Source organism: Myxine glutinosa, chromosome 6, assembly GCF_964187855.1.
Source record: "Myxine glutinosa chromosome 6, kmMyxGlut1.1, whole genome shotgun sequence".
Lineage (NCBI taxonomy): Eukaryota > Metazoa > Chordata > Myxini > Myxiniformes > Myxinidae > Myxine > Myxine glutinosa.
In genome coordinates, this window is record NC_136266.1 from 130,251,490 (window position 1) to 130,275,736 (window position 24,247).

At 45.6% G+C, this 24,247-nt stretch overlaps 1 protein-coding gene across 1 annotated transcript in view; it reads left to right on the plus strand.

Annotated features, from left to right (window-relative positions):
* The window catches only part of CFAP44 (cilia and flagella associated protein 44), a 118,265-nt gene that overhangs the window by 88,818 nt on the left and 5,200 nt on the right, over positions 1-24,247 (plus strand). Inside the window, exons 23-28 of the mRNA XM_068103426.2 lie at positions 15,779-15,988; positions 16,363-16,551; positions 20,624-20,686; positions 23,133-23,336; positions 23,505-23,697; positions 24,046-24,141. Of these exons, the coding sequence (XP_067959527.2) occupies positions 15,779-15,988; positions 16,363-16,551; positions 20,624-20,686; positions 23,133-23,336; positions 23,505-23,697; positions 24,046-24,141 (955 nt within the window). The remainder of the gene's footprint in view (positions 1-15,778; positions 15,989-16,362; positions 16,552-20,623; positions 20,687-23,132; positions 23,337-23,504; positions 23,698-24,045; positions 24,142-24,247) is intronic.

Consider the following 24,247-nt stretch of genomic DNA (forward strand, 5'->3'; position numbering starts at 1 on the left):
ATTGTATAATTTAAATAAACATCAATGCAAATTTCGCATGTGGAAAAAGTAAGTACACCCTTACATTTATCACTACTTCAAATACCTAAAATTAGAATAAGGTGCACCAGCACCAGGTGCAAATGATTAGAACATCGTTAGAGAGGATATTGGAGGAACCTGTCTTATTTAAACCTCAGACATTTAGTTTGGTTTGCTCTTTGTTGTTGAAGTGTGCGGCATCGCCATGCCTAGATCAAAAGAGCTCTCTGAGGCCTTCAGAAAAAAGGTTATAGATGCCTACGAGTCTGGGAAGGGATTTAAAAAGATCTCCAAACAATTTGAAATCAATCATTCGACTGTCCAGAAGATCATCTTCAAGTGGAGAAGATTCCAAACAACTGCCAACTTGTTTAGGCCAGGCCGCCCCAGCAAGTTCAGCCCGAGAGCAGACCGCAAGATGCTGAAAGAAGTCTTTAAGAACCCCAGAATGTCATCATGGGACCTACAGGTAGCTCTTACCACTGTTAATGCCAAAGTGCATGAGTCTACAATTAGAAAGAGGCTGCACAAATTTGATCTACATGGGAGGTGTGCCAGGAGGAAACCTTTGCTGTCCAGAAAGAGCATCAGGGCAAGACTAAAGTTTTCCAATGAACACCTCGGCAAAAAGACCAACACTTCTGGAACAATGTGCTCTGGACAGATGAGTCCAAGGTAGAGCTATTTGGCCACAGTACCAGAAGACATGTTTGGCGAAAACCAAAGACAGCATTTGACCACAAGAACCTGATACCAACTGTAAAGCATGGTGGTGGAAATATTATGGTTTGGGGCAGTTTTGCTGCATCAGCGCCTGGGCAGCTCACCATCATAGAATCCACTATGAATTCTTCATTGTACCAGAGGGTGCTTAATGATAATGTGAGGCCATCTGTCGGAAAGTTGAAGCTCAACCGAAGGAGGACCTTGCAACATGACAATGACCCTAAACATACCAGTAAATCCACCAAGGAATGGCTGAAAAGAAAGAAATGGAGGGTTCTGGAATGGCCAAGTCAAAGCCCGGATCTAAATCCCATCGAGATGTTGTGGGGGGATTTGAAACGAGCTGTGCATGCAAGAAACCCCTCAAACATCGCACAGCTGAAAGAATTCTGCATGGAGGAGTGGGCAAAAATTTCTCCCAGTCGATGTCAGAGACTGGTAGACAGTTATAAGAAACGCCTACTTGAGGTTGTTTCTGCCAAAGGGGGCAATACCACCTATTGGAGCCAAGGGTGTACTTACTTTTTCCACATGCAAAATTTGCATTTATGTTTATTTAAATTATACAATGGACTACAAAATGTAAATGTCTCATGATATTTCTTATATTACCTTTATCATGATACCTTTATCTATCAATATTGTTGAAATGAAGATCAAATAGCTGTATGTTGAAATATGTTGAAAAAATCAAAACTTTACGTGGGGTGTACTTACTTTTTCACGTGACTGTATATATATATATATACAGACTTGGCATTTAATATGGAATTTTTTTTTTTCTTGACTTGGGTTTACTTTCTTAACTCAGTATATCAATCTAGTGAGTTTCTTTTACACTTTGGTGATTTATTTGTTAAAAGAACCATGTCACTGATTGTCTGTCGCAGCAAGAAGTCAACAACAGGATTATATCACAGGTGGCGTGGCAAAATGTACGGACAGGTGCATTTCATGATTGGCTTCACAGTCAGGTATACAAGGGTTGTTGCGTTCTGTATTAGTGGAAAACAACTGCTGCACGTCTCCAAAAGTTATTGCCGTTTCCTCTGGAGATGGTCCGTCAACTCGACAATGCTGTTTGTCATGGAGTGGTGGCTTTACGAAATTACGGCATGAAACAGCGTGCTATTGCTCAGCAGTATGGCATCACTCAAGGTCTGTTGTCAAAGATCCTGAAACGAAATGCTCAGAGGGTGTCCCTACTCCAATACCGAGGCCAGGACGTCCCCGCAGAACCACAAGGAGGGATCATCGCCAGCTGCACCGGTTAGTCCGCAATGGCCGTACCAAGTCAGCTAATCGGCTTAGGGCTGAGTGGCAGCAACTGACAAATGTGCCTGTATCCAGAAGGCTAGTCAACCAAAGACTGGTTCAAGCAGGCTATCGTGCCAGGCATCCCCTGAGAAAGCCACGCCTGACCAGACAACACCGCCAGCACCGATTGCAGTGGGCCAGAGAGCACCGTCAATGGCAGCCAGGACACTGGAATCATGTGATCTTCAGTGACGAGTCTAGATTTCTGGTCTATCGTCAAGATGGTCGCGTCCGAGTGTGCAGACAAGTGCATGAAGCCTACAACAAAGATTGTATAGTGCCAAGAGTCCAAGCTGGAGGTGGTGGGGTGACCATTTGGGCTGCTTTTCATGCAGGGGGCAAAACTGACCTGGTTGTTCTGAATGGAAACCTGAACCAGTTCAAGCACATGGCCATTCTGGAAGAAACATTGCTTCCATTTGCTCGTGCAGCATTTCGAGGAAACTTTGTCTTCCAAGATGACAATGCACGGCCTCATCGTGCTCGCATGATCCAACACTTTCTTGCTGACTGTGGTGTAGAGCATATGGAATGGCCTGCCATGTCCCCGGATATGCATCCGATAGAGAACTTGTGGGCAGAATTAACGCGTCAAATCGACCACTTGGACCAGCAGCTGACCTCTGTGCATGAATTGCAGCAGGCTATTGTCACTGCATGGCAAGCGATTCCTGTCCAAACCTTGGCAAATCTCGTGAACAGCATGCCTCAACGTGTACGTGCTCTCCTGAATGCTCGTGGGGGTTACACGAAGTACTGAACTGTAATTTTACTGTCCGTAATCCCAGTCGTAATTTAACTTTTGTTTTTGTTATAAAAAAATTTTGGCTAATGTGCAAAATACAGATACTTCTGGAAAACGTACAGAAGTTTAACACAGTACTGTCCATGAATTGAGTTCGATATCAGTTTACATCACTTTCAAGGATCAATTTATTTGTTTCGAAATGTCAAATGTGGTTTTGGTTTCTTTTAACGGTCACATTAACAAAATCTAGAATAATTTCAACATCTATCTATAATTCCAGTAATCTCTGTGTGTATGTTTGTCTGTGACCGCTGTTTCTCGACAACCACGGGTCCGATATACTTGAAACTTGCCAGGTATATTGCTGGGGACCCGAGGATGTGCCTTTTCAAGGTTTCATATTAATCGGAGAAGTAGTTACCGAGCTATGTCCAAAAAACGATTCAACCAATCAGAGAGCAGCGAGTTATCACGTGTGCCGAACGTGGCGAACAGACTCTGCCTCGGACGGCACATTTGAGAGCGTATTCATTTATTTCACGTTGGCAAACTATGTTGCCGCTATGTTGGCGTTAAACTATGTTTTAAAACTAATTAAAACTAATTTGCGATTCTTTCGCTTTCCTGCGCGTTTGTGCACGCTATGGCGATTTCTTTACCAAACTCCGCAAGCCGTTCGCTTTGGACCAAACCATTTCATGTAAATAGAGGGGGGGGATTGTCACCGTACTCGCAAGCCGTTCGCTTTGGACCAAACCATTTCATGTAAATAGAGGGGGGGGGATTGTCACCGTACTCGCAAGCCGTTCGCTTTGGCTTTGCGAATGGACCAAACCATTTCATGTAAATAGAGGGGGGGGATATAATTTTAGATATATATATAGTACGGGCATGCCCTAGTAATTCCAATGAACTTTTGGTTCTAAGACATCTTGAAAAGTAAGTTCACCCCCACAAAAAAAATATTCCATATTAAATGCCAAGTCTGTATATATATATATATATATATATATATATATATATATATATATATATATATATATATATATATATATATATATATACAGTATATATATATATATATACTGCATATATATATATATATATATTGTTACAGACGCGGTTTTGGATGTTGGTTTACCGAGCGGTTTGGTATGACCGCGTCTGCACAGTTTACCCGATTATACTCGAACGTTGGCCGAGTCGCGCTACGCTAAATCAATTGAGGAAAGGACACAACGGCTGGGTTAAATGACACGACACCAGGGGTACAGTTCTCAAGACCTCCGGAGGAGGTTATAATATGGGATATGCGGAACGTTTAGATTACAAGGACAAGAGGGACAGCATAGGAAGGTGGGCACTTAATCACGGTCTTATAGTAGCCCCGACAGACCACAGATAAACAGGACAAAACTGACTCACACAGGGATTGATGGCAAGGAAGGGCAGGTAGTCGAGGCTCAAGGTGCACCTTGGCTCAGGGGCAGAATCGACCCGGTCCGGTCCAGAGATGCGGGAGGTCTCTCAGCGCTCGGAGGTGGCGACTTCTCTTTCCAAGCTGGGGGCGCATCTGACGTCACGTCCGGTAAGTGGCTGCGTATATCCAGCGGGGAGTGACACGCCCTCGGCTCGTTAGCTCCGCCCCAGATGGAATCGGCCCGTTGCTTCTTATTGGGTGCGGGGGGTTACCGGGCTCCGCCCTTGACGAGGGGCCGACAGTCAGCCCCTTCGTGGTAACCCCGTCGGCGCACATGGGCAATGGCGGCTAACCAAGCCGGAGTGAGGACGCACACTCCCCGCGCGCTGTTGTTGTAGTTGTTGTTGTTGTTGTTGTTTCATGAGGAAGATGGGAGGTGGTATGGGGAGGTCCTAAACTCACTACTGGTGCCATACAATCACATTCTGGTGCAACGAAGAGTCAGAATTAATGGAAACGAGTCCTTAACTGACATAGACTAAGAATAACTAGCAAGATGTCCTATTGTTGTCTACGTGAGATGCGGTGAACCTGGGCACGACATTTAATGGGGGAAAAAGGGGAAGGTCGGTTCTACAGAGTGTTGTTTACAGACAATGGGACTAGGGAATGGGGGATTGGGGATAGTTGGGGAGTATTGGGGAAATAGGGGAATATTTACAAGCGGATATGGAGGCCAAATCCCATATCCGCAACATTGCACCCTTCTCTACCCTCGGGGCGTCCCGACCCGATAAATTTTTACCTACTTTAGTGTGGCACTCAGATGTAGTTCCCTCTACTATTAACTCTACCCTGAGTGCGACAGTTTTACAGATGTTCACAAATGAGTAAATATGTCCCCCTGCGACGTTGCACCCTTCTCCTCACAGAAACACACCCACAGGATAACCGAATCGCGGAAAGAATTCTCAACTAAACATACAGCCGGTAGGGAGCATTATTTACATAAGACTACACTGATATTTACACTACGATCCAGGACCTGTTTTTGGAGGAACACATGCAGATGTTATGCATAGAGAGAGCACGCATGCCAGCATCGATACACCAACCCACGAGTGCTCTGTGGCCTTACGGCCTTTAATAATGTGCAGAGCACCCCTTCCAAGCACCAAAAGCACCACCCCATCATGTACAGTCAGCACCATCCAGTGCACCAATAAAGTGTTTATAGTCACCGGTGGTGTCGCAGCCTGCCGATGTTCTGCCGCTGGTCTTGCCTTCGTGTGGTGCACTTGGTGTTCTGGCTTCCTTCAAAAATAAAGAAAGGCGCCAACCGCGTCCATTTCTAAATTGTGGCCGTCAGGGGGCCAACTATTAGTGGTTCACCTGTATGGCATAGGTGCCACGTTGACCAATAGGTCCATCAACGGGTGGTGCTTGCCCGCAAAAGACTGCGGTCCATGGTGGGCGGCCACAAACATTGCGGTCCATATGGTGTATCGATCCCGGCAGCAAGCAGCGAAAGTGCAGGCCCACAACTGCGGAGCCAGCACCTCTCTCTCCTCTCTCTCTGCCCCAAAGCCAGATCCTCGGAGGTGGGAGACAAAAGAAGAAGACAAGTGAGTAAGGTGGTAAGGGCGCAAAAGTGCACGCAACATTAGGTAATGCACACTAGGGGCACATGGGAACCAGGTGAGACAGGTACATTCCTACCGTACGCCCCCCCCCCCCACCAGGTAACCTACATGGCCCCTCCCTTACCCCTTACTGTATCCACAAAACACAACACTACCCATAAACATCTACTTTACAAATCAACAAACGTCCCTACTGTCTTCCCCGTTCCTCCCATAAGCCAAATTCGTCTTCTCTCCCTCCTAACCAATCAAATTTGCCATTTCCAACTCAACATCATAATTTGCCATCACCAATTCATCATCAGTCCCTCCTAGGGAGGGAGAGATGGAATCACCCCAATGTCTCATCCACGTCGTGATGCGTCTCACAAATCCAACAGCAATCCTTACTTCCTGCAACAGAACAAAGAAAACACAGGTGTGGAGTCATCATCATCACCACAGGTAAGTGGCTGCGTATGGTGCGACAGGTTCATCAATCCTAACTATTTCCTAAATGACTTTAACAACTTTACATTACCCGGGGTCTTTCTCCTGCCAAACCATTGGCCCTCTTACACTATGGGTTCTAAAAACCAATTCCCATTGACCAAACTGTGGTGCTTTTCAATTTGGGGTCTCACTCCCCCGATTCATCTCCCGGTGCCCTCGCACAATTTCTGGGCCACGACGTGTAACTCTCCCAGCAGGTCTACCCACCTGCACACCTCCACCACTGCAGTTGCCTCCGAGCTTACCTGCTCCTTACCCTAACCTAACTACCTGGGGAAGGCCCTCTGGCGCTCTCCCCACTCGGTGCCCTCTCTGGCACTGGGCTACCCGGGTCCGTCCTCCGGATCCTCGGGCCCCATCCACAACTCTACCGGCTCCCAGAGCCCACCTGCGGCCTCACCTGGCCGACATCCTCACAGTGGTGGAGTGCCCAACCAACTACACACACTAACAGGCTACACGCCCAGCCATTTCCACAACACTAATGCACCCATCCACAATACCATTCTGCAACCGCACCACAAATGCCAATATCCAACCACAATTTACCTATACCCTCTACCTAACACTTACACTACCCGCCCCGGGTACTCGTGAAAGGGGTCCACTCTTCCCCCATCCACACCTTCGCACCATGCACACCACTCCGTACCACTTACTCCAACTCTCTCCACACCACTCATTCTCTGCTCCATTTATTCCACACACCTGTACTTGCACACCTGTGCTCTCACACCTGGTGCCACCTGCACCCTTCTCTCCCCAAGCGCATTCGCGCTGATCCACAACACTCACTACTCATCCACTGCTCCACACACCTGTCCAGTTCTCACACAGCATCATCTCATCTAACTACTCCCCTCTGAAACTCGCGCTTCCCAGTCGTCCCTTTAAACTATTGCGCTCCCTCGTCATTATAATCCACACTAATCTACCTGCGTCCCCACTACAGGTATCAAGTCTCCTACTTAAATCTTGTCACCTGATGTCATCTTCTAGGGCCCTATCAATATCCTAACCCACCCGGGCTAGTTTTCACTGCCATACACCCCATAAACTATAGCTCCTTTGCCCCACTTTTGTGAGGGATGACAGAGTTGCCATCCCACCACATCGGGCATCTCCCACTACCAATTTTGCACATCAAATTTCAACAAATCAAAAATTTGCCAACCACTGCCCATCATCTGCCAATCATTACTGCCAATCCTTTGCCAATCATCAAATTTTGTTTTTCTCTAATTTCGGGGCCAAAACACTAACCTCATCACACAGTCTACTCACTAATGCCTCTCGGTGCGCCAATTCCTGTCCAAAGCCCGGCTTCGTAAAGCCGAGCAATGAATGCGGGTTGTTCCGTGCCAGCGGCTGGATGCGTCCGGCATTCGGTGCAGGGACGGGGGCTTACCCGGGCCGAGATCCCACGCACCACCTCGGCGTGGAGCCATCCAATGTCCCGATCTCGACCTGCCGGCACGTCTCAATAGAAAGTGGTCGCCATGACGACCCTTCCTATCGGCCTGCCCGCTCCGCCTTGTGGAGCACGGACGCGGCCGTTCAAAGCGAGGCCCGGCACGCACCGAGGGCCCGCTTCGGCTAAAAGTCGACCTAACCTTTAACCCGGTTACCGTCGATGCGTCACCTGGATGCTTACACCCCGCAGCCCGTTCCTTGCTCACACATCCAGCCGTTCCCATGCTCCTCGTACCTTTCCTTACACACCCAGGTACACTCATTCCACTCACAGCCTTGGTCACACACCTGACCACCGAACACCTTGGCACACATTCGTTGGTCGCACACCTCACCAACACACCTCTTCGCGCCCCCTCCTCGGTCACCTCCTCTGTGACAATCACAGGTGTGCCCTCACTCGCACACCCAACCACGTGCCTCACTACCAATTCCAGCGTGCATTCCCACACACGCTCTACCATTCCAGGTGTGCTTCCTTTCTCACCTGTCACCACCAACTCACGCTCCTTGTCACTCTCACTACTCTCACCTCCACTTTTGACAGCGCACTCACCCTCACTCTCGACAGCGCACTCTTTCCTCATGCACCCGTCCGTCACACACCTTTCTCGCGCACACTCTCCCGTCACACCCTCTGTAACACTCACCACAGGCGTGCATTCTTCCTTACCTTTGACAGCGCACTCTTTCCCCATGCACCTGTCCGTCACACACCTTTCTCGCGCACACTCTTGCGCACACTCTCCCGTCACACCCTCTGTAACACTTACCACACCGCGCTTCCATGTGCTCACTCGCACACGCGCTACGACCGACTCACTCTCGCCAGCACCCTCACTCCTTGGCACGCACTTTTTCCTCACACACCCCAGAGTCGGACTTTCTCGCACACCTCCTTTTTCGCACACCAGACCTGTCGCACACCTCACCAACGGCCTCTCACGAACACCCGGGTCTATCTCGACCCCCAAGCTTATTAAATCACCTGGCGCATCATACGCACGACCATATTGGTCACCACTTACACCGGGTCCTCTTTCTCTTCGCTTCTCCTCCATCACCTGCGAATCCCTCATCCGGTTAATGAGCACATCATCACGATCCAAACACAGACTTTGGACCAATTCTTTTACCTCCTCTTTTATCTCTTTCTTATCCTCTCTCCGTCGCTTCTTAATTTCGCTCACCCCTTCTTCCACTTCTTCTAATTTCTGCTTCACCTCCTTCATCTCCTCGTGCGCCCCTTTAAGTTCTTCCTCTAACTCCACTTTATTTTTTTCTATGTGCTCCCGCACCTCCCGCTCTTTAACCTCCATCACCTCTACCACCTTGTTCATTTTCCTCGTCAAGTCCTCATGTACCGTCTGACACTCTTTTTTAATTACCCCTACGTCCTTTTTCATCTCCTTCTGTGTCGATTTTAAACCCTCTATTACCGCTGTGTTCTTCTTTACCTGGTCCCCCAACTCCTTTTGTCCCACTGTCAGTTGTTCTACTCCCAGCGTCAACTCCTCTATACCACCTTGCAATTTTACAGTCCCCTTTCTCACCTCCTTCTCCATGCGCTCCTTACAGTGCCTCACCTCCTCTCGCGCACTCCTCCGACCTCCTCACTCACACCTCTTCTGATCTCCTCTCCCATCACTTGCATCTCCTGCCCAGATGCCACCCTCAGCTGCTCCATTTCCTCCCTGTGAGCATCCAGTTTGGCTTCTACCCCCATTCTGACCCCCTCTATCTGCTGCCCCATTTGGTTAACTTCCCTTTCCGCTTGGTCCCTCATGTCCCTCAATTTGCCTTCCATCCTGTTTTCTAACCCCTCTAACCCATTTTTCACTCCCTCTATCTGATTCTCCTGGGCAGCCATTCTATTTTCTACCCCCATTAACCCATTTTTCACCTCTTTTATCCCGTTGTCTAACCCCTCAAATTTGTCGTCTAACTTCCCAAATTTCTTGTCTAATCCCTTAAAATTATTGTCTAACCCCTCACCGGTACCCCTCGCTTCGTCCCTCATTACCCCCATTTGGTTTCCCATTACCCCCAATTGCTCACTCTGAGCCCTCGCTTCGTCCCTCATTGCCCCTAATTGCTCACTCTGAGCCCTCATTTCCTCCCTCATTTTCTCGCTATTCTGGGCCATAAGGGCCTTCATTTGTATGAGAAAAAGGTCCAAATCTACAAGCGGCGCTACTACGGTCGCGGGCGTGGGCGCCGTGGCCATGTGCGAGGCGCCATTTCGCGCGCCCGTAACCCCGTGCGCGACGACGCTATTTTGCGAATCTACTACCCTCACTGCTTCGCTCTCCTCTTGTCCCTCAATTTGGTCCTGGATCGACCCTGCCTCACTCTCTTCTACCGGAACCCAGCCGTCTTGGTCTGCCATAGCGCGACTTTCAAAATTCGGGTTTTTTTTTTTTTTTTTTGTAAAACACAATCAAATTTCGCTGTTATAATTTCGAGCGCGTGAAACGCGCTCCGGATCGAATCCCACTTCCCGACACCAAATGTTACAGACGCGGTTTTGGATGTTAGTTTACCGAGCGGTTTGGTATGACCGCGTCTGCACAGTTTACCCGATTATACTCGAACGTTGGCCGAGTCGCGCTACGCTAGATCAATGAAGGAAAGGACACAACGGCTGGGTTAGATGACACGACACCAGGGGTACAGTTCTCAAGACCTCCGGAGGAGGTTCCCTTGTCTCCCTTGACACGCAACTTGAGAACTGTACCCCTGGTGTCGTGTCATCTAACCCAGCCGTTGTGTCCTTTCCTTAATTGATTTAGCATAGCGCGATTTGGCCAACGTTCGAGTATAATCGGGTAAACTGTGCAGACGCGGTCATACCAAACCGCTCGGTAAACTAACATCCAAAACCGCGTCTGTAACATTTGGTGTCGGGAAGTGGGATTCGATCCGGAGCACGTTTCACGCGCTCGAAATTATAACAGCGAAATTTAATTGTGTTTTACAAAAAAAAAAAAAAACCCGAATTTTGGAAGTCGCGCTATGGCAGACCAAGACGGCTGGGTTCCGGTAGAAGAGAGTGAGGCAGGGTCGATCCAGGACCAAAATGAGGGACAAGAGGAGAGCGAAGCAGTGAGGGTAGCAGATTCGCAAAATAGCGTCGTCGCGCACGAGGAGGTTACGGGCGCGCAAAACGGCGCCTCGCACATGGCCACGGCGACCACGCCCGCGACCGTGGTAGCGCCGCTGGTAGATTTGAACCTTTTTTTAATACAAATGAAGGCCCTTATGGCCCAGAATAGCGAGAAATTGAGGGAGGACATGGGGTCCAATAGCGAGAAAATGAGGGAGGACATGGGGGCCAATAGCCAACGGTTAGAACAAAGGATGGGGGCCCAGATCGGGGGGTTAGGGAGTAGAATAGAGGGATTAGACAATAGATTAGGGGAAATACAGGAGGGGTTAATGGGGGTAGAAAACAGAATGGCCGTTCAGGAGAATCAAATGGAAGGGATGAAAAAGGGGTTAGAGGGGTTAGAAAACAGTATGGAAGGCAAATTGAGGGACATGAGGGACCAAGCTTGGAAAGAGAAGTCGCCACCTCCGAGCGCTGAGAGACCTCCCGCATCTCTGGACCGGACCGGGTCTATTCTGCCCCCGAGCCAAGGTGCACCTTGAGCCTCGACTACCTGCCCTTCCTTGCCATCAATCCCTGTGTGAGTCAGTTTTGTCCTGTTTATCTGTGGTCTGTCGGGGCTACTATAAGACCGTGATTAAGTGCCCACCTTCCTATGCTGTCCCTCTTGTCCTTGTAATCTAAACGTTCCGCATACAAATATTATAACCTCCTCCGGAGGTCTTGAGAACTGTACCCCTGGTGTCGTGTCATTTAAACCCAGCCGTTGTGTCCTTTCCTTCATTGATCTAGCGTAGCGCGACTCGGCCAACGTTCGAGTATAATCGGGTAAACTGTGCAGACGCGGTCATACCAAACCGCTCGGTAAACTAACATCCAAAACCGCGTCTGTAACATTTATATATATTTATATATATATTTATATATATATATATTTATATATTTATATTATATATATATAATATATATATATATATTTATTTATTTATTTATATATATATTTATATTTATATATATTTATATATATATATATATACATATATATATATATATGTATATATATGTAACATATATATGTATATATATGTAACATATATATATATATATATATATATATACGTATATATATATATATATATATATCAGTCACTATGCGACCTTCATATCATCAGTGGAGAACCGCCAGCAAGGTGTCCCTTACAGCTGCTGCTGCACCTTGCTGGGAGCGATACGCACCGCCTGCCACGCGGTGACGTTATCTCTGGTATCCACTCATCATATGGAGTCGACCTGGTTGCGGTTGGGAGTTACTAATAATGGTATCTGTAATCTGGTTCTCCAACCTAATGAGCGGACAACATAACGTCACCGCGTGGCAGGCGGTGCGTATCGCTCCCAGCAAGGTGCAGCAGCAGCTGTATGGGACACCTTGCTGGCGGTTCTCCACTGATGATATGAAGGTCGCATAGTGACTGATATAAAAACCGAAAGGGTCACAGAGTTACAAGTGTATGGAAAGCCTCACTGCGTTGCCCTGATGAAGCCCCAACAAGGGCGAAACCAGGTCGGTAACTGTGAGTTTTGCATGCACTTGTGACAGTATCTGTATTTATAATCCGTAATGACGCACTGCTAGATGGTTCCTCTGGAACTTTGCAGGCAAGGCGGACGTGCATGGCGATGACGTCATGTTGTCCGCTCATTAGGTTGGAGAACCAGATTACAGATACCATTATATATATATATATATATATATATAATTATATAATTATATATATATATATATATATATATATATATATATATATATATATATATATATATATATATATATATATGACTATATGACTATATGTATATATATATATACCGGTATACATATATACACTCGCTGAAGTACCCGACGTTGCCCGGGAAAGGGGGAGGGGAGGTAGGGTAGGATTAGAGAACAAGGTGGAAGGGAGGGGAAGAGGTGGGAGGGGAAAGAGGGAGGGAGGAAGAGGGGAGGAGGAAAAATTTACCAGTGTGAAGAGCGTTTCAACCTCAGAGTTTCCCAGGTAAAAAAGGAAATTGTAATACCCTCTGCCACCACCACCAAGTGGTGCTACATGGTACACATCTACATAGAGAATTTGTGCCCCCTCTTGCCCCCAAAATGACCACATGAGGCTGCAGCCAGATAGCCTATTGTCGTGTGCCTGCCCTCTGGTGAACACAGCAGGGCGACACAGATGACCAAACAAGCTTTAACTCCGAGGTGTTCAATTCAATGGCGGCCCTTTGTTATATGTGCGGGAGCAAGTGGGGAGAAGCCGGGAGCGCTTACCTACCACCCGACGTCTTCACACCTGGATAAATTAACTCTAACAACACGGAATTAAACTGTACAAAAGTAACGGCTTTCTTGAAGAAAATGCCGGTAACAAAATAAAACACGGCCAAATAAAAACTATAATTACTAAACAGGACGTCCCCATTCAGACTCGATTACAACACAAGGGAAAAAAAGAACTGGAAAATAAATAGGTGTGACTTGTGGCACTTAGCTCTAAGTTGCTCTTGAACTCCGTCAGGAATGGTCAAGGATCGTCCGAGGCCTCTACGTCCCTGCGTGTGAAAACGCACTGGTTGGCGCGCAGTAGGCCTTAGCGCGCAGCTCACTCTTCCAGCCGCGCTTATCCTCACAATCCTCTTCACTAACACCAACACCACAGCCAGACGATGCGAGGAAATCCAGAGCCTCGACCTTTCGTTGTCAAAGGCCAGGACTCGAGAAGGAAAGAAGAAGAACGATGTCGGGACATGACCGTTCATCACCAGATCCAGAACCCGAGAGAGAAAATGTCCGCCGTTCTAATTATTTTGTACTCGAGGCTCTGACGTCATCCCTCGACGTCTCCGTGTCCGCTCCCATCAGCGAGTCACATCTTACCAGGCCTTGCGCCAATCAAATCCCGGACCAATCACTGCTCTTCGGGGCGTGGTTTCATGGACCTTTGTGCCTGTGTGCTCACCAAGTCGATGTTATCCACAGTAGTGCTCAATGTCCTGCTCCCGGTTGGTTTTTATTTAGTGTCATAAATGGGTGATTTCTTACTATTTGTGTGTGGGCTGCTGGTGTCATGAGGAAGAGAGGAATAATAACACTGGCCATTACATACAGGGGATTAATTACCCATAATTCCGAGCTAATTAACAAACCCCACCCCTCGTGATGGGAACGAAGACGCGCTCTTCCACGACCTACGGTCTACACAAATTTCCTACTTATTACGTGGGGTTTCTTCTTCTTTTTCATGACAGTTGGAGCACACGACCTATGCAATTCTACCTGGATTAAGGTAATCACTGCCTACCCCCTACAAACGTAACACTATGTTAACCCCCCACCCCCCTACAAACCCCTGACACCCCACACACAGAAAGTTATATTTGTACCCCTAGTTTGGAGTCTGTAACTTCAATATGTGGTCGTGCATAGAACACATACAAAGAGAGAGGGAGAGAGAGAGACAGAGAGAGACAGAGAGAGACAGAGAGAGAGAGACAGAGAGAGAAATTTTTGCCTTTTATAGGTAAATACAGTGCCTAAAGAAAGTCTACACCCCCTTCCAAAATTTTCAATGCCTTTGAAATATTTTTATACCCATCCCCCGATCTGTGCCTTTCCACAACTTTATTCCAGAGATATTTTGAAAGCTCCTTGGTGCTCATGGTTGTGTCTTTGCTGTGAAATGCTCTACCCAGCAGAGGAAACCTACAGGAACAGCTGATTTTATTCTGAAATAATCAGAATCACTCTAATCTAATACAGGTGGAGGCCAGTTTCTCAAACGAGGCCAGTTAACTTGGTGTGTGATTTTGAAAGTGATTGCTTACATCGGAGCTAATTTACAATTATTGCTATTATAAGGGGGATGGACACTTATCCAACCAAGATATCCAGTTTTGTATTTTTAATTATTTTTCTGTTGTTACGATGTGTAAAAGTTGTGGGTTACGATGTGTAAATAAAGGTCGAAAAAGTCGGATTTAATGCATTTTAATTCCAGGCGACAAGGCAACAAAAGGGCAAAAAAGGGGGTGTATACTTTCTATAGGCACTGTATATGTCAGCATCGAACCACGATGAACAAATGTGATTTTGCGACCAAAATTAATTGGTGTGTTATTACAAGGAACATTGGACACAGGAGGCCATTTATCCCTCCATGCCTGCGCTCTTTCAACACCACATTAATTAAACCCATGATTTTATGACATCTACGTCGTTTGCTCTGATGAAGGGTTAACATCCAAAATTAACATCCTTATTCCCCACGGTGGTCAGCATAACCCAATCAACGTCCTGTTGATTCCATTCACTGATCTCGACTACCTGTCTGCCGATGCAGGTTGACACTGACCTTCACCATCAAGACTACATATTTATGCCTGCTTAATTGCACTGTGTGGGGGTGGGACGATGGGGAGAAAAGGGGGGCAAGGTCAGGGGCATCACCAGGATGTTTCTCCTGATGGTCGTGGGAGGTAGTAGGGGTGAAAAAGGAACAAACACCAACAACACATCCACTTTCTCATAAAACAAGGAATTTTGAATCATATTATTTAAATTAATTTATAGGTAACCATGCACTTCCAGAAACAGTTTCCACCTCAAACTGGTTTCCCTCTCATTCATATATTTTCCTCTCCCACTACCCACTCCTTTTTATTCATTCCCTTGCTCAATCCACTTCCATGAGTTGTGCCTTATGTGAGGTTATTTAATAAATGTAAAACGCGTCTTCTCGTCCATGGAAGAGACGTTCTAATGCCATTATTTTCAGATTTATGAAGCCAAGAAAAGCCTGAACCAGCAAGTTCTCTCCCTGCGAGAGGCAAAGTGTGAAGCAATCGCTCAGCTTTTGGCTCTGCAGGTTCAGCTCACAGCCACGGCCAGAAAGCTGGGCCGCACTCCCCCCAACCCAATACCGTCCACGTCCTTCTCCCTGCAACCCGACGAAGAGCCAGAGAAAAGGCTGGAGTGTTCGGCACAAGTAAAAGCTAAACTGATGGATGCATAAACATGAATTTGCGACAAGTTTTACTCAATTGATCTCGGTGCGGAAAATAATTGAACTTTCTTGAAAGTATTTTTGAACGATAGCCAGCAGTATTTGTTGTTTGCCAGTCCGTTTTGTTGTCTCATCCAACACGGTTTAAGTAAAAGGGGACACTGGGATTGAATTGTTTAAATATTTCATATAATTGGGAGTAAGGGAGATTATTGCCATGAAATACATTTCCTCCTTTCCACACACCATGTACTCCATTTACTTAAGCTAAAAAAAATGTCCCTCTCCTCATAATCCGAAATATATAATGCCTCCATCAATTTTGCCTTTTATAATCCAGTTGTGTGATTCCACAGCAACTACACCTGTTCAAAATGGAGCGAGATCATGCTCCAAGGAAGAGTGGGACTGCACAGAGTGATGGAAAAAGGGAGTCTACAGGCTTTGGGAAGGATTCACAGTCGACTCTTCCCACTGGTACAGAGCTCCCAGCTGAGCCTTTGACTACAGTAATAACCTCGATGGGTACCGCAGATGAAATGAAGGTCAGTTTCAGCAAGGCACAAACTCGGTGACCTTGGGAACTCTCGTTTTCTCTTATCTTTTTTTATAATTCCTTATTGTCCTTGTCAAACTCCTTTATTGTGACTCAAAGCAGTGTTAGACTGCAGATTATTGTGACAAAAGTAACACAACAAAAGTTTGGTTATGCGTACATCATACATGACTTTAAGCAGTCGAGCCTGGGTTAGATTCTCGACCAAGTTATAAACTACCATCCTGGTGTTCCAAGTTATAAACGGCCATCCTGGTGTTCTAAGTGTTACAGATTCGTCACTTCCGTCTTTGTGGTTTTCATCCACTGGAAGCATTTTTAGTTTCATATACTATTATTGTTATAGTTTGAGTGTGAAATGGAGATAACTGTCTTCAAAGGTAAAAATTAGTGTTTCAAAAGAAAAAACGAAATGGATCGGGAGAAACTGGAAGAGGAGGAAGAAGAGGCTGAAGCGGGTAAAGTGAGATCGGGAAAGGAAGGCCGATCTGCTTCGAGGTGTCGAGCGGACGCTGGTGGACGTTGGTCACGAGCGAATATTGGTTTCCCCGGGAAAGGGATTCCTGTGACAGTCGTTATTACTGTGGCAGATAAACCTGCGTGACGGGTTTTGCTGTTGGTTCCGAAAGTGAATCATTGTTGGAGAGCAGGTACGCCTCCATTACGGGCCCCTCCGCCATTTCACCTCGCACCAGCGATTCGCCTGGTTCTCGTGTGTTGTGGATTTCGTTTGGGAATTCGCGGTTCTCCGCTTGGGAGCCGCTGTTCGTTCATGTCAGCGTCATTGTCTGGTGAACCGAAGGTGTGAATTCCCAGTCGCCTTTTGGATGAACTTTTGCCTGACCGACGTCAGCCCGACACCTCCCCAAGCGGCTCTTTGGCAGCGTCGACTGTCAGCCGTCCTGGGTTCAGGTCTCAGTACGACCTTTTTCTTGTGATCACCGGAGCGTGGATCGACTTTGACCTGGTGTTGTGACAGTGACTTTGGGGGTGTTACAGTTCGCTCACGTGTAGTACCGTGACTTATTGAGTTAAGAAACTGGTGGTATCATCATAGGAATTATATGGTGTTTGTTGTGCAATTGAGGTTTTATTGTACTTGTGCAAGTTGTTATTATTGTGTGATATTAATACAATACTTTGGTTTTGTAACAATTGATTGGTGTGGTTTCACCATTGGTCATTGGCACACATAATAGCACGTCTTTCTGCCGTGACTCCTTTCGGGGCTCGGAGGTACACCGTGACCGGGGTTTGGAGAGGAGCACGTAACACAAGTTATAAACGACGATCCTGGTGTTCCAAGTTATAAACTACCATCCTCGTGTTCCAAGTTATAAACTATCATCCTGGTGTTACAAGTTATAAACTACCATCCTGGTGTTTAAGGCTACCATCCTGTTGTTCCAAGTTATAAACTACCATCCTGGTGTTACAAGTTATAAACTACCATCCTGGTGTTACAAGTTATAAACTACCATCCTGGTGTTTAAGGCTACCATCCTGGTGTTTAAGGCTACCATCCTGGTGTTTAAGGCTACCATCCTGGTGTTTAAGGCTACCATCCTGGTGTTTAAGGCTACCATCCTGGTGTTTAAGGCTACCATCCTGGTGTTTAAGGCTACCATCCTGGTGTTTAAGGCTACCATCCTGGTGTTTAAGGCTACCATCCTGGTGTTTAAGGCTACCATCCTGGTGTTTAAGGCTACCATCCTGGTGTTTAAGGCTACCATCCTGGTGTTTAAGGCTACCATCCTGGTGTTTAAGGCTACCATCCTGGTGTTTAAGGCTACCATCCTGGGTGTTTTAAGGCTACCATCCTGGTGTTTAAGGCTACCATCCTGGGTGTTTAAAGCTACCATCCTGGGTGTTTAAGGCTACCATCCTGGTGTTTAAGGCTACCATCCTGGTGTTTAAGGCTACCATCCTGGTGTTTAAGGCTACCATCCTGGTGTTTAAGGCTACCATCCTGGTGTTTAAGGCTACCATCCTGGTGTTTAAGGCTACCATCCTGGTGTTTAAGGCTACCATCCTGGGTGTTTAAGGCTACCATCCTGGTGTTTAAGGCTACCATCCTGGGTGTTTTAAGGCTACCATCCTGGTGTTTAAGGCTACCATCCTGGGTGTTTAAAGCTACCATCCTGGGTGTTTAAGGCTACCATCCTGGTGTTTAAGGCTACCATCCTGGTGTTTAAGGCTACCATCCTGGTGTTTAAAGCTACCATCCTGGGTGTTTAAGGCTACCATCCTGGTGTTTAAAGCTACCATCCTGGGTGTTTAAGGCTACCATCCTGGTGTTTAAGGCTACCATCCTGGTGTTTAAGGCTACCATCCTGGTGTTTAAGGCTACCATCCTGGTGTTTAAGGCTACCATCCTGGTGTTTAAGGCTACCATCCTGGGTGTTTTAAGGCTACCATCCTGGTGTTTAAGGCTACCATCCTGGTGTTTAAGGCTACCATCCTGGTGTTTAAGGCTACCATCCTGGTGTTTAAGGCTACCATCCTGGTGTTTAAGGCTACCATCCTGGTGTTTAAGGCTACCATCCTGGTGTTTAAGGCAAGGTATGACATCAATGAAGAACTCGTCTTGCAAGTGAAGGCTAGAGTCGATCGGATGAAGGGTTAACGCCCGAAACGCAAGCTTCTCTGTGCTTTCCATGCAGTTAGCTAACCTCAATCAACGTCTTGTTGATTTCATCCATCATTACATCAACCGACATGTCATGCCTCGGAAGAGTATAGAACTGAGCATCCTATCTTCTAGATTTGATTGGGGACGGCAATTACCTCCGCCACCGAAGGTGGATGGAGGTTATGTCTTCACCCCTGTCTGTCCGTTTGTTACTTGCGAAAATCGAAGATTTTTCAAGTATATTGGTTGGTCTTGTGCATTATTCTGTCTGTCTGTATGTCAGTCGCCTACAGGTCACAAATTTAAACCGATCTTCACGAAACTTCGCCAAATGGTAGAGTTGGTCATACGCAAGAAGCCTATTGTTTTTGGGGTCAAAAGTTCAATAGGACAACATCGGCCAAATGTCACCAACTTTGTCAAATTTCTAAAATCCTCAATTTTCATCCGATTGACTTTAAATTTGAAGAGGATTTCCATATCTCGTCACTGAATTCAACCACCAATTATTTTTGAGGTCAACATAGGCCAACAACTTATTTTAGGGATTTCGCAAGTATCGTGCTCTGCCTGACATATTTCTTGTTTGTTTGTTTGTGAACAATATATCTCAAGAGGTTGTGGACGGATTCGGACGAAATTTGGCAGAGAGGTAGTGGATGTGACACGGACAAAATGACTAGATTTTGATGAAGATTCGGATCCGGCTAGTATAATTTTTAAAAAGTGATTCCTCACCATTGGGAGATCGGGCCAAAAACGACATATAGCAGAATATCTCAAAAAGTTGTGGACGGATTTGGACGAAACCTGGTGGACCGGTTGGGTGTCTGACAAGGACTAATCGTTTCGATTTTGGTGAAGATCTGAATATGGATTCGGATCCCAGAATTATTTAATTTTAAGTGATTCTTCACAATTGAGGTATCAGGCAAAAAGCGATATACAGTACAACATGATATTTGAAAAAGTTATGGACGACTTATGACTAAACTAGGTGGATGAGTTTGTTAGGTGACAAGAACACGGCAATTAGATTTTGGTTCATGTCCGAATCCAGATCCGGCCTATCACTGGGATACAAAACAAACTGTTCAGCCTGGCGGAGGTATACTCTCTACCGAGTGCCCTTCTAGTTGTCCCATGTTACAAATGAAAGAGAGGACGTCAATGTGTACAGGCAGACCTGCCATATTCTACATTTTAGGCCCTGTTTTAGGGATATTTTGGTGGCACCTTACAATGGACCTACCTAGGGATAAATAATTATTAACTAAGGAAATGTTCCCGACCCATCGTGATGACCCTGATACAGCCACGGGGAGTACGGGGAAAACAGCAGAACACTCTAATGAATAGGTAGATGGGAGAGAAATGGTATCGTTTAGAAATGACCATAATTTATATTGTTTTATCGCCCATGTTGCAGGCAGTGGATTTGGAGGTGGAAAGAATAACAAACAACTACCTGTATGACAGCATTGTTAACAAGGTACCATTGCACTATTCAGTGAACTCACAATCGCGTCATCTCAAACCCATATAATACAGCTTTTGAGACCTAGTACAACAATACATGTCGTCGTTAATAACAAAGAGAGTTATCTTGATTACTGCAATGTTATGATACTAAAAGAGGAAGTTTGTTATTTTATTTAAGAATGAGTTATTTGTTGTTCGATTTTATTTTTTAAACTCCGATAAATCTTAATGCAGACATTGTTTTCTTCGAAAAGCAATCAATTGCAATTGTTTGGAAAAAAAAAGAAGAAATTTTAGCAATCACATTCCGGTCAAATTTTGCAACAATAATGTCAGGAAGCACAAAATGTTATCATTGTTTAAAAAAAAAGCACCACTCGAGGCTTCAAATGAAACTATCACAGGTTTGAAAGAGGGCTGGCAGGATCACCTAGAGGTATTTGCACACTCACCTCCAAGCTGTCTAGCCTGGGTTTGAATCCCGACCCAGCTATCATCCTGGTGTTTCACGGGCAAGGTAATTCATCAACGTGTCTGCCATCCCTCGGATGGATGTTAAACTGAGGGTCCAGTCTGCCAGCATTAGTTGGTGGATGTTAAATATTTACGGTGTCCTTTGCGAAGAGTAGGCGAGCTATCTCTGGCACCCTGAACACTACAAATTCCTGCACTAACCTACAGGGGGCACTGCCACCCTCCACCAATGATGCAAACAGCAACTCCAGGCTGCCTAAGGAATGAATGACTCGACATAACGGGATTTTGAGGAAGAGCACCGTTTTCATCATTCTCGCAAGACCTTGGCTCTTTTGAATTTAAAAAAAGAAACAAACCTGACCGCTGGAGTTTCATCTCCATTTGAATGTATTTAGAAAGTTAGTGGAGGAGCACGCACTTCTAAGGGATGCAATACAACTTCATGTAATGGTGGAAATTAAACTCCCTCACTCTCTTCAATCCCACTACTCCCTCCAGGTCTTTAAAACAGCTGTTCACCACCATCTCGTATCTTCCCCCATCCAAAACCATGATCTTTTCTACCCCCGTTAATTCACCCCAGATCCACTTTTTTGAAATACCAACTTCTTTCCTGGAAGTTCTAGCAGTGTCCATGTGTTTTACCTCTTCGCCCCCTCCGCCTTCCCATGCCTCCTTCCCCCAAGCCCTCTCCTTCCCACAGATCTCCCGTTGTCCCTGTTCTCTGCTGTTGTACTTGTGTGCTTCCCTCTCTCTCCCCATCTTGTCTCCCGCTCCCTTTATTGTACACCGCACCTTTCCTATGCCATCTCCAGGTGCTGCATATCGTCATTGCCGGGCACCGAAGGGGGCTCGGCAATGACGCACACTGAAAGGGAGAACTGTTTTCACTGTGGTTGTTTGTTTGTTTTCTTGCTTTCTTGTTTTCTTGTTTGTTTGTCCGGGCGATATCTCAGCCATCCTTTGAGCTAGGAAGCTGAAATTTCGGCACAATAGTGAGCAAGTCCTTTGTCAAAAACGGTATTTTTGATTTATTGATTAATCAATTAATTGATTCGTTATTTAATTATTAGTGATTAATTAAGTGCTTATATATTTCCTTTCTCTTCTGGGCATCATCTCAGGCACCTTTTGAGCTAGGAAGCTGATATTTGGACATGCCAATGACCAAGTGATTTGGCTGTCAAGGCTACTTTTGATTTATTGATGAATCAATTAATTATTGGATTAATGACTAAATGTTTTTTGTTTTTTTTAAGTTACAGATTCGGATGAAATGGTGGTGGTTTATATGTGTTCTATTGGGCAATTGATTAATTATTTAATTTTTTTAACGATTATTATTTATTTATTTTCATTATTAATCATATATTTATTTTCTTTCTCATCTGGCCAATATCTCAGGCACCTTTTGAGCTAGGAAACTGATATTTTGACATGACAATGACCAAGTGATTTGTCTGTAAAGGGTATTTTTGATTTATTGATTAATCAATTAATCGATTAATTTCTTTATTGATTAATAAATTCATTATTTAATTTTTTAAGGACTTATTTAATTAAATTTCTAAAAGATACATCTTTGGATGAAGCACTAGTGGTTTAGTTATGCTATAAACATAACATATTTGCATGAAGCATTGAAGCAATATGACAATCTTTTATTGATTTTAATTATGCAATTAATCAATCAAATATTGTGCACCTCTCCCTCCAAATACAGTCTCTATGAGCTGCACGGCGGTATTGCCGGGCGCCAGGGGCACCCCGGCAATGCCGCGCTGGAGGATATTTAATTATTTGGCATCGGGGCGGTGTACTTTGAATGTATCTGTACTTGTTATATGTTTTGTTTGTCCGATTGTTTTTTTTGTGATTGATGTCAGCTCTTACACGAGCCTCGATCTTGTATACAAAAAAAAGAAAAAAAAAGTGGGCGAGGTTCCGCCCGACTGACATCGCATCGCCACGTGTTGCAGATGGAGAACATCTGCACAAAGTTTGACGCAGAGCTGCGCTTGGCCCGGCGGGACAGGATCCAGCTGGACGTCGTGCTGGCACTTGCCAACCTTCGCCTGATAACGCTTTTCCAAGAGCTGCAGCTGTTTCGGGAGTGCGAAAAGCAAGAAAACTCACTCAATGCGCAATGCAACGCACGGCGCTCGGAGAAAGCAGAGATCAAGGTGTTTGTGCTGATTAATCAATGGGGGGGGGGGGGGGGGGGGGAAGGAGTGTGGGGAGGGGGGTTTGCATACCAAGTCGATGCTCGTATAAGCAAACCGGAAAAATGCATAATGTTACACATGATTGCAGTGGAGCAAAATTATTGTTTTTATTTCATTACGTCACAGGTGAACATCGACGAGATTTTTGAAGAGTTGAAGATGAAGCAGACAGATGTAGATATCCTTGTGGAACAGCTACAGGTCATCCACATCTCCTTCCAAGAAGTAGTTGGGGGTAGGAGCACCTTTTCCGACTTCCTTCTACACGTGTTCCAAGAACAAGTTCCTCAAGATTCTCCAAAACCCAAACCAAACACAGGTACTCTTCTCACCTGGCTTCTTCCAACCTCTCACTAGTGACTTTCGTGATATGCATGGGGCTCTCAAGAATTTTCTCAAACGAGGTTATAAAATTATTACTAATTATATTTATGATGAAAGCAAAAGCACGGAGTATTATGAATTTGTTGTTCGTCACACTTTTTGAAAGCAACAATAAATTTGGACGTTAGAGCATCGTGACAAATCAGTTATTACCTGTTTAAAAGAAAACGTTGTTTGAAGCTATTTGAACCATTTCCAGCCAAGTACAAAATATTTAATTGCGTGTACTCGATTGTGGCGTCACCCTTTGCTTTGGTGACCAATTTCGGTTAAACATTTGCAGAAGAGTCGGAATCCAAGGACGAAGGCGACTTGGAAGACGAGAATAAAGAATCGGTCTCAGAAGAGGGAACTTTGGATTACTCAGTTTGTCCTTCTGGTAACCCCCAATATTCAAGCGATCAGTAACCTACATGTTATGTTATAAAGTTTCTTCTTCTTTTTCTTCTTTTGTATGCAACATGTGGCTGAGTAGCATCAATAGC